This window comes from Nesoenas mayeri (genome assembly GCF_963082525.1).
Source record: "Nesoenas mayeri genome assembly, chromosome: 2".
In the NCBI taxonomy this organism is placed as follows: Eukaryota; Metazoa; Chordata; class Aves; order Columbiformes; family Columbidae; genus Nesoenas; species Nesoenas mayeri.
In genome coordinates, this window is record NC_137543.1 from 19,598,696 (window position 1) to 19,610,157 (window position 11,462).

Below are 11,462 nucleotides of genomic sequence, written 5' to 3' on the forward strand. Positions count from 1 at the left end.
AACACTTCAGTAAATGTTCAGGTAATCTTCATGTAAAATATGGACAATTACTTATATCCAAAAGATGAAAATTATGAGATCTCTGTGAAATAAATGTCAGAAAGGCACATAATTGGACACAGCTGTACACAACGAGTGATGGGGGATCAAAAGCAGGTGGTACAACACACAAAGCTACATTTTGCATGCTACAGAATTTCTCCTCCTGGCAGGTTCTGCTACAACGCAGGCAATCACCCGCCCCAGTGACGACTAAGAGGCAGCAGAAAACGCAAATCTGCAAAAGCAACGATTTTATATTTGTCAGAAATAACTGCTTCACGAGAAGAAAAAAAAAAAAAAAGTACTGAAGAAAGTGAACTTAACTCTTGTGCCGTTTAACTGAGGAACTACAAAGTCAGCACAGGACGGTGCCAAAGATACTCCAGAGTGTTTTAGAAAACAGGCTCACTGCAGCTAAGTTAAAATAGACTCTTACGCACATCGAGTCGCCTTTACAATGACTGTTTTACTTGAGTGACTTCAGACTTTTGGTGGTGGGAGTTGCGTAAGTGGGGACACATTATCTATTTAGAAACATGTTTGGTTTTACGTATATTAAAGGCGGAGGGAGGCGGCTTCAAAATAGCTCTGTGAAGCCGCTTGGAGAAGTTTGCAGCCCTGTTTTATCCCTGGAGGAAGCCCCGGGGCGCGCAGGTGCTGCCGGCCGGCAGAAAGCCCCCACCCACCCCGCATTCCTGCCCCAGGCACCGCACCCGCCACCGCCGGGCCACAGCGGCTCCCGGATCGGGGCGGGGGCCGTGGCGACCCAGCCCCGCGGCGGGGAGGGCGGTGGCCCGGGCCGGCCCGCCCAGCGTCCCGCAGCCCCCCCTCTCCCGCCTGCCCCCCGCAGCACATGACCCGCCATGGAGACGCGCTGGCGCTGCCTAGAAGTTTGGAGCCAGGGGAGCGGACAGCGGCTGCCGGCGAGGGGACGGCGGCAGCCGGCGCCCAGCCGCGGGCAGCACAGCCAGGCGGCGGGCAGGTAAGGCGGCGGCGGCGACGTGAGGCGGCTGGGCTGGCCGAGACGGAGGCAGCCGCGCCGACACGGCCGGTCCGCGGCGGCGGAGAGCGAGGGGCAACTTCGGCAGCGGCTCCGGGCGAAGTGCGATAGTGAGGCGAGCGGAGAAGGGTCCCCCGGGGCCGAGGACGGAGCCGTGGGGCCGGGGAGTGTGGGATGCGAGACCGGGCAGCGGCGCAGCTCCTCGGGATGCTGTCGGGGCGCGGCGGGGCTTCCCCTGGCTGCTCGGAGACCCCCTGAAGGCGGTGTTCCGTGTTGTGCGTCCTGGTTGGTTTCCTCCGCCCTGGATCCAGCGGTCGGAGATGATCGCTGAAGGGGAGGTGCCGTCGCGGCAGCTGGTGCCGGGCGCTTCCCGACGGCTGCTGGCGCGGGCAACCGGAGGTGAAGCCGTCTCAGGTACCACTGTTCCTTCTCTACCCCCACAGGTATAGGCAGCGCTGGGCTGTTGAACAACCTGCCTGACCTGTGTCACAGATGGAGGCATCGCTCGGAGGAAGCCGGGACGGTGAGGTGTCCCTGGGACAGTAGCCAAAGCACAGTGATACATTTCTAGTCTGTCCTGGCCACCCCCCTGGCGGGGCAGCTTCTCTGCAGCTTTGTTGTGTTTTCGATCCCGGAGAGTGTGGGCTGCTGCTGGCAGCTACAGGATGAAGTCGCCTCCCTGCTGCATGTCTCTTTCTTCCCAAGCATCCCTGGAGCAACCAGGGAGTAGCACATCCCTGGGCTCCCTGGACTCCAGTGTTTTCTCCAGTGAGGAAGAGCAAGAGCCCCTGCTCCAAAAGGTCATTCCCTCCTTGGACTGCTTTACTATCAATGTAGGAGGCAGCCGCTTTGTGATGTCCCAGCAAACTTTGTCTTGCTACCCTGACACCCGTCTTGGCAAACTGGCTGTAGTGGTTTCTGCTGCTAGGGATGTGGCCTCTGGCCTCCTTGAGCTTTGTGATGATGCCAACCTTGTGGAGAATGAATATTTCTTTGACCGGAGCTCACAGGCATTTCACTACATTCTGAATTACTACCAGACAGGGAGGTTGCATGTGATGGAACAGCTTTGTGCACTCTCCTTCCTGCAAGAAATCCAGTACTGGGGTCTGGATGAGCTCAGCATTGATTCCTGCTGCAGAGACCGGTGAGTTTGGGAAGATGCAGTGCACAGAATTGTGGGCTGGGTTAGCTCAGCTCAGGGATGCTCAGGTGAGAAATCAAGCAGTGGGGGCAGGTGAGGTAGCAGAGCATTGGGAAAAGTGTGCTCAAAGCTGTATGAGTTCAGCCCTGAATCCTGCACTAGAGATGGATCAGTGTAAAAAATGGGAGATGTGTTGTGTGAGGTCACTGTTAAACCTTGCTGAGGGACAGGTTGGCTGTGGGGTCAAGATAGTGAGACCCTAATAGGAGCAGGGTCTGGTTGTCCTGCACTGGCTTCAGACTGACCCTGGACGATGTCAGAGATGAAAAAGATTATGAGAGATGTCCCTTTGGTCATCCAGTTTGGGATTATCATAGTTAGAGGGATTGGGTGTGGAGTGAGGCATGGTGCCAGGGGCATTTGGAGCCTCCCCACCCTGCACTTTCCATTCTGGAGGACTTCCAAATCCAAGCTGGAGAGGCAGAAGTGGGGGTGGTCACCTGCCAGGCTGAGTGTGGGTGGCATTTCTCCAGGAGAAGCCGTGATGGGAGGCATCGCACATGGATGTAGCAGCTTACAGGGAGGGGGCAGCAACAGCAGGAACATGGCTCACTGGAGACAAATTGTAACAGGCAGCTCGGGAACAAGGTGGGTTTCGACTGAACCACCCCCAGGATGTTTCTGTGAATTCTCTTTGCAGTTAATTTTATTTTTTTCCACCAGTTTTAGTGTTACTGCTTTGTTTTTTAGTATTGAAGAAATTAATTCTCCAAAGAGCATAACTGCTATTTATCCAAAGAGGTTATGTCAAAATTATTAGAAAGAAACAAACGAGCAAACTCACCCCAAAAGTATACTGAAGTTATCCTGCCCTAGCATGGCCCAGTTCTACAGCTGAGAGAGTAGAATCCTGGTTTTCATCCCTTTCTTCCTTCCCTGGTGTAGGTACCACTGAAAGCTACTATTTCTTTGGTGGTACAAGGAGCTAGAGACCTCTTCTGCATATGCAGGGGTAACTGTATCAAATGAAGGGGGAAATTGTATAGCTTTGTTGTCTAAGGCTTGAGATTTGCAGCAGTCAAGAAAACAGATATGAAATAAAAGGATTTTTTTAGTGCCTTTTTGGAATGTCTTTTGTTTCATGAAATTGTTCTGTTAATATACTCTTGTTCTAACAAAACACTTAACTATGCGTGTACAATCTGCTAGTTTTACTCAGCACAGATGCTTGTGCACTTTGTTGTGTGAAAACCCATATATTTAAAGAAAGGAAGATAACTTGTCATCACAGGATGTATTAATCAGAACTCATCTATGAACTGCATGGCTTCTATTATGCCTTCACTTTTAGTATTGCATATATACACCAACGTAATAAAAATGCAATATAATTAATAAAATTGAGGACAATTTGAAAACAAAGGGTCTGGTTGTGCCATGATTGCTTACAAGAATGCATGTTAGTCATGCAGCAGATCCTACTGTAGCCAATATGATCTGTATAAATAACACACTATCCAAATAAAATTACTCTGCACTTACAAACTGTCACTGATATGAAAAGGGGGAATAGCAATATCAGGTCAGTGGAAACATGCTGCAGAGTCTCAATAAAATCTTCAGCTATATGCTTGACATCAAGGTTTTCTGAGTGAAAATGAAGTATGCTTTAATGTGTGTTCTCATGCCATGCATGGTAGCAGAGAAGAAAAACGTGCATATTGGCATTAAAAATCTCTTTGCGGGGATTCCTGGGCAGGTACTTCAGGAGGAAGGAGCTGAGTGAAGCCTTAGACATCAAAAAAGATGCAGAAGAACTGGATGCCCAAGATGAAGAAGAGGATTTTTCTGGTAGCCTCTGTCCCAGTGTCCGGCAGAAACTTTGGGAAGTTTTGGAAAAGCCTGGCTCCTCTGCAGCAGCCAGGACTTTTGGCACTCTCTCAATGGCTTTTGTTGTTGTCTCCATTGCCAATATGGCTTTGATTTCAGTAGAGTTGAGCTGGCTGGCACCACCGCTACTGGATGCCCTCGAGTACCTGTGCATTGCGTGGTTCACAGTGGAGTTTCTTCTGAGGTTCCTGTGTGCACGGGATCGGTGTCGCTTCCTAAGGAGTGTGGCAAACATCATAGACCTCCTTGCTATTTTACCTTTCTACATTACCCTGCTGGTGGAGAGTCTGTGTGACGGGGAGAGCTCCCAAGAACTGGAGAACGTGGGACGCATCGTCCAAGTGCTGAGGCTGCTCAGAGCCCTGCGGATGTTGAAGCTTGGAAGACACTCAACAGGTACTTTCAGCCATGGCAGTGGTACTTCTCTTCTTGCTGCCTGCAGCAGTTATCCCCGGGCACAGTTCTCCATTTTATGTGCATTTCTGCCTACCCTTTTTACCCCATTTGTTAGCAGTAATGGCTTGTGAAAATAGGTCTTTCAGACATGGATAATTGAGTGGCAAGGGCATTCTCTGATAAAAAAGCCAGTGTATATTGTTTTTTTAGAACAGGCCCCAAAGTTGCATGATGTAAATCAGGTACCAGTTACTCACAATTTCATAAATTTAAAAACCTTTGTGCTGTTTGGAGCTCAGCTGGGGCTGGTTGCTGCGCTGGACCTCGGTGCAGCACAGGGCAGCAGTGTCCGGTTCAGGCAGCGTTCACTTGGGGATGTGGGACCTGTCACGTCCAAGTGCTCCCGCTTGTCAGCAGGCAGGTGGATGAACAGCAAGCAGGGGCAGGGTGGAAAGTGAAATGCATTTCTGAGAACACTTTTGTTCACCCAGCACTTGGAGCTTTGGAAAATCAGATCCTGATAGTAAATCATGGTCTCTGTCCTGCAATATTAGCCTTTTCTGAAGATGGTGATGATCGTTCTTACATGGCACTAAACGTACACTTCCAGTATTTCCTGCTGAGAGGCAGGAATGGGTCAATGCCTCTCCATTTTTCTGGAAAGCCCTCTCTACCCTCTTTGTGAACTGGCCCCAGTTCAGCAGGCAGTACAGTGTGCTTGCAGCAGCAGAATGTTTCTTCCCACTGAAGGGCAGTGAACCTTCCTACCCATGGCAGGGAGTAGTTTTAAAGCTGCTGAGCATAATCATAGAGGTTTGAGAAGTATCTTAATCTTTACTTGCCTACCCTAGATTATGCCTATACCCATACATAGCTGTCCCTCAGAAAGCATTTGAAAAGAAGCTTGTAGTGAGTCAGTCTGTCAGTTAGTTTGTTGTGTTTCATTATAATTTTTGGAAGGTTTGGTGGTGTTCTTTTGCAAGAAGGGCTGTTACCCACTTTTGATGGTAGCTGTAATGTGAATGCATTCCTCTCTAATTGTATTTTGAAAATAAGAAAAAGATTTTAACTCCTCAAGGCACATTTGTGCTGAATAACAAAATACTCATGCAAAAGTATGTTGATTCTAGTAATAAAGCTTCCAGTTTATCACACTTTACTGTTTACAGAAGGAATGCATGAAGCTCAGTTCTATGGCTCTTTCTATCAGCTTGAAACCAGATGTTTCAGATGTTTGTGTAATAACTTACGGTATATTAACTTTAAGGGATGGTCTAAACTTTTGTGTCTATTTATTTTTAAATTCATTGAAGTGTTACCACAGTTTATATCACAATATTGAGTGTCATTAATATTGAGTTTAATAATTACGTTAGGTAGAAGTGAATTAATGATATAAAAATGTAATCTCCTAACCTGGAAGTGAAATATCGTCTTTCTACTGGAACTAAAGTGCCAGTTTCAACATACAAATAATGACATATTTAAAACATCCAGAGCAGCATTACCATCACTGTGCTTACTTCTTTTGTAGTTCAGTTGCTGCCCACTTAGGCACAGAACACTAAATCAAATCTGTATAATTTAAATGTAGAAAGTCACTGTTTTGTTCTTCTGTCAGAGAAGATGCTGCTACTAAGATTAAACATAGCCCTAATAAATCAAATTTAAAACATACACTAACAGATCTGAAGCCCTGTTTCTTACCACTAGAGGTATGTGGCAGAAGAGGGGTTTTTTTTTAACATAGTTCTAAACACATCCTTAACAACAGCTGCTAGTATTAGATGCACCCCATACTTAGCATACACAGAGACCATCCTCCTTGCACATACCTAAGCAATCCTGATAAATCTCAGTCTGTATGAGTGGCTCTTGCAACTCTTGTGTTCTCTTGCCTTGGATTTAGCAGCTTAAAGCTCCCTCCCAGTGAAGCTTCTTCCTCGTTCCTGCACTCTCAGACCAGACCAAGCTTCGTGTGCTGCTCACCTGTTTTGTGTGGCAAGAGGAGCGTGAGATCAGAAGAGAGATGAGAAAATTCATGGCTGCTGGCAACAGCTCCTCTTTCACCAAGTAGGGGCTTTCATGGTCACAAGGAGAGCATCTCTGTAATATTGTGCAGACCCATAGCAAAGCTGGTATTACAGAAGCAGCCTGGCTCTGCTGTCAGGGGCAGAAATGAGTTAGAAAAAGACATATACATTCTTCTCTTCAGAAATGGCAACTTAACACTTTTTGTGAAGAAGGGACAGAAAAAGAAACAAAAGAAACATTTCTGCCTGTTTGAAAGCTGAACTGACCTAATAGGAGGGATGTGGTACCTGGAAACACCTGAGGTAGACTGGTGTGAGTGTATAATTATTTATGCAAAGTGCTATACTTCTTCAAGGAACAACTGCGAAATCAGTAGTACTTCTGTCCAGAAAATGTACAGCTAGAGGGTGACACCACTCTTTTGAGATTGCAAAATTATGGATTTGAGTGACTTCGAGAATTTGAACTTGGCTTCCTCCTGGGGCCATGTTTTGTGTGAAGCCTTGCTGGTCCTCTTCTGGGAAGCACTTACAGATTGAGTCCTCGAGTAGAAATAGGATGTGAGCATCTTACTTGTAATGGCAATGGGCATATGTTCGAGAGAAGGGTGTAGCATATGTCAGGATGAGATGCCTCTGGAGGTATGAAAAAGCAAAACTTCATCACTTTAAGTGCCAAAAATTTATTATTATTTAAATGCTGTGTGTATACTGAAGCTCCCAAACATCAGCTTGTATGTCTCAGCAAGTCTCTTTGGTCAGTGGAGAGATGGAACTTGACCTGCTTGGCATAAACACCTGCCCTTCCTCTTCCTGGCCCTCGGCTGGGGCTTCTCCATGCCAGCTCCTCACCTTCCAGCACAGGTCACCAAGCTGTTACAGCCCCTGGCAAGGAGTTCTCCTGGGAGCTCATAAGATTTGCTGAGGTGTCTGTGCTGGAAGAGCCCTAGTTTAGCTGTGTGCTAGGGCTCAGGGACATTTTTAAATGTTAAGGAATAATATAGCAGAATATATTAGTATTTTGAATACATTAACTGATCCCCACTTAGAATGAGCTGTAGAGTCCAGTAACTTGTCTGAAGAATGAATTTGTCCAAGAATGTCTCCTGACTTCATATGAAGACATGAAGAGATGTATCTTTGTTTTAGGTAAGGATAATAGAACTAAGTAATATTTAAAAAACAAACAAAAAAACCCCACAAAACAAACAAACTCCTTAACAGTCAAAATAACCATAGGAAAAATATTTTACTGAAGGTGTCATCAATATGATACAAAGAGTTAGCAGTGACTGCCCTGTTCCTTCTTATTTTGAGCTGGTTTATGTGGGAGTTGTGCTGGTTTTTAGCTATAGTATTCTCAGGATCCCTCATAAGGGGCAATCCCTGACTTTCATAGCACTCGTTTTTGCTTTGAGAAGAAGTGCTACAGAGTTAATTTTAAATTGGAGTACCTTCTTCCTGAAGTCCTGAAAGGACTTATTCTTCTACCTTGTTCAGTAGGAAGTTTTACATTATAAAGGATGATAGAAACTCCCTTGGAAGATGAGAGTTTGATCTGGATCCTTGTAATTGGCTCACACAGTTTTTGCACTGCTGATACTAGTGCATTTTCAAAATTTGGAGGGAGTCATAGTAACGGAGAAAAGATTACACTGTTATTTCTTATTCCCATTGCATTGCAGATTTAAAATAAAACATAATAAACATTCTGACCAACCGATTATAGTTATACTAATATAAAGTCTAGATGTGGGCAAGTCTTTAACTGGAGTTGGTGAAAAAAACATTTAAAATGGAAACATTCCTTACAAACTTCACTGTGCACTTCCACTATTTGCTGTATGTAAACAAAAACTTTAAAACCCATTAGACCTGAAGGGGAAAAGAAAGAGCCAAAAGCAAGAAGAAATTTTTATATCTTGTAGCTTGAAATAGAGGAAAGAAAAGCAAATAGAATTTCTTATTATGCTAATGAGTGTATGAAGTCTGCAAGCAGAGGCAGAGCTCCAATAAGCTATTCTGCAAACACTAGTTTAGTTAGAAGTGTGCCCCATGAAGGCTAATTCATAAGCATTGGTTTTTTCTCAGTTATTAAAGAAAACAGATGTTTTTTAAGAAAAGTATTAAAAACTAACTCCACTTCTGATTCATAAGATAATTCCAGTCTCCCATGTGTCTCAGCTGCATTGGTACCCTGTTATCTTCCTTCTCTATTTATGCGTGCAACGTTGATCCATTGCACGATTATTGGATTTACTTTCCTGCCTGCCTTGTTGGGCTGTCTGGCCTTGCGGCCGCAGCTCTGAAAGGAACGTGAGGGTTGTGGAGCGTGGTCACCTGCACGTGCGCTCGTGGGCAGCTCATGGGCCACCGGACTGATGCAGCACATGGGTGGGTTAACAGAACACCGTGTTTGCTTCGCAAGGCTTTGCTGCCTCCGGTTTTGGCACAAGTGCAGCTGCTGCTGGAATATTGTATTTGTTTTCATGTATACAGATAAAGATATTGATAGCTTTTTTGGGGGAAGAGGGGTCAAAGAGAGACTTTGAGAACTGTAAAAGGCTTGAAAACTGTACTTTGCAAATAAAAAGTTTCTGAGTGACTGAACTGGGCTCTAAGCACCCATCTGGGAATGCAGATTTGGTAACTGAGGGTTGCTTGGTCCAAGAGGAAAATATGACAGTGGGTGGAAAACAGGAGCTTGGCACATTCAGACTCAAAGTAGGTAGCAGGTGGTTTTCGTGTGTTTTTGAGTGGTTATTTAGATAGCTTATTAAAAGCTGTGCTAGATCTTCTGTTATAGCAAATTACTAAATCAAGATTGGTTAGTTTTTCTAAATTATATGTGTAAGTAGTTCAAACAATAAAGAGAATTTATATGCTCTGTATTAAGGAAATGGATATGATGTCCGTGGTTCAGTCTAACATTTTAATCTATTTCTGTAAATCACATTTTCCCAGTAGTGTTGGGAGCAGCATCCCTTTTTCATAAGGCATGTTCAATAGCAGCCAAAGAAAAACATAAGGCAATCACCTCTTAAATAAGAGATGTTTTGCAAATTTGTGATAACAGCTAATTGAATCAACCTGCTGACGGCATTTCTTGTCTTTCAGGCTTGCGGTCTCTTGGGATGACTATCGCACAGTGCTATGAGGAGGTCGGCCTTCTGCTGCTTTTCCTCTCTGTAGGAATCTCTATATTTTCCACTGTGGAGTACTTTGTTGAGCAAGGTGTGCCAGGCACAACTTTCACAAGCGTACCTGGTGCTTGGTGGTGGGCAACAACTTCCATGACAACTGTTGGTTATGGTGACATCAGACCAGACACTACCATTGGTAAGGTAGTGGCCTTTATGTGTATCCTATCAGGAATACTGGTTTTGGCTTTGCCAATAGCTATAATAAATGACCGTTTTTCTGCTTGCTACTTTACACTGAAGATAAAAGAAGCTGCTCTTCGGCAGCGTGAAGCTTTAAAGAAACTCACAAAGAACTCGTCCAGCGATTCAAATATCAATGTTAATTTGCGAGACATATATGCACGCAGTGTCATGGACATGTTACGGTTAAAAAGCAGAGAGCGAGCAAGTACAAGGAGCAGTGGAGCAGATGAGTTTTGGTTTTGACTTTTTAGGTTATTTAGCCTTGTATAGCAAATAGACTACTTCAAAAATATAGTATTAAGCATCTCTTTTTTTATTACTTGCCATATAGTGTATTTGCTTTTCCAGCTGGAGTTTTACTTACTTGGGCAGACTGAGATAACTATTGTATACAAAAGGCAGAATACACACTATGAAGCCTCTCAAGGAGCTCAAGGATCATGGTGAGATGGGAAATAATGGGTCCATCAAAGTAAAGCAATGATGCAAACTCTTGTCTATGAATCTTATGTCCTTGATAATGTATAATAATAAAATCTTAGTGAAAATTGCCACAGTGTTTTGAATTTTAAAGATCTATAAGATTTGTATTTGCATTGGAAGAATGGAAGTCAATTACATTAAAAAAAACTGAAAAGGGAAGCCCAAGGAAATGACAGGTTGTATAAATTTAGGATGACATTCCTATAACGAGCTTTATCTTACCCACTTTCTTATCCCCATCTTCTACTCTATTTGCATGAAAAAGAGGTTACTAGACCCTGGGAGGGAGAATTTCCTCGTTTGAAGAGAAGCAAAAGGCTACTGGATATATCATGGGTGTCAGGAGATGAGTGAAAGTATTAAGCAGATGCAAGATTTGTAGCAAAGTATAGAATAGTCATGAAATAGGTCCCATAACGTAGACCATCCTCTGCAGTTGCTCTATAAGTTGCAGGAGCTAATGCAGTCTTTGCAGCATAGAACTAATTTGCAAACTGAGTTTGAACTATGCCTTCTCTGTGTCTTTTGATTCCCATAGCTAAGCAGTTTTTGTGCTCAAGTCACCGGTGGATATCAGAAGAAACAGAAATGGTAAAAGATAACAAGCTGATCTATCTCCCATTAAAATCAGTAGGTATTCCAACTGGGCCAGATTTTTTAAAAATTAATAATCTTTGCTGACCTATTGTTAGAAAAATCCTTCATAAAAATATTTGGTTCCAAAGGAAAAATGAGCCCTTGTTGGACTGGATGCTTAGTGTAATGCAGTAATCAAAATTAAAATAATCAAAGGTATTTGTGGTCAGGTTTCCCACAGCTTACCACTCCAGTGGCCCAATATCATTCTTAGCAAACAAAGCTTTTCTTTAAGATAATTTCAATGTAACTCAACTAGTAGGTTGAATTAAAAATTCACAAACCTTTCTTATTTCATGTGTTTTTTGGCAATATAAGTACAATCATTATTTGCATTTGCCATTAACTCAGCATACTAAAAAGAAGCATCTACCAATGTTTTAAACTGCCTTTGAGGATATATGAATGGGTAAAACAACCTGCTTTTAACAAACATTAAATAATAACTGTTT

At 44.0% G+C, this 11,462-nt stretch overlaps 1 protein-coding gene across 1 annotated transcript; it reads left to right on the top strand.

Moving 5' to 3' along the window:
* Window positions 1-1,707: 1,707 nt before the first annotated feature.
* KCNV1 (potassium voltage-gated channel modifier subfamily V member 1) lies at window positions 1,708-10,134 on the top strand (the record flags this gene model as incomplete). The annotated part of the gene is made up of 3 exons (XM_080339070.1): window positions 1,708-2,189; window positions 3,946-4,472; window positions 9,623-10,134. 3 exons carry the CDS (start codon window positions 1,708-1,710, stop codon window positions 10,132-10,134), a joined length of 1,521 nt encoding a protein of 506 aa, XP_080195196.1.
* Between the last annotated feature and the right edge of the window lie 1,328 nt (window positions 10,135-11,462).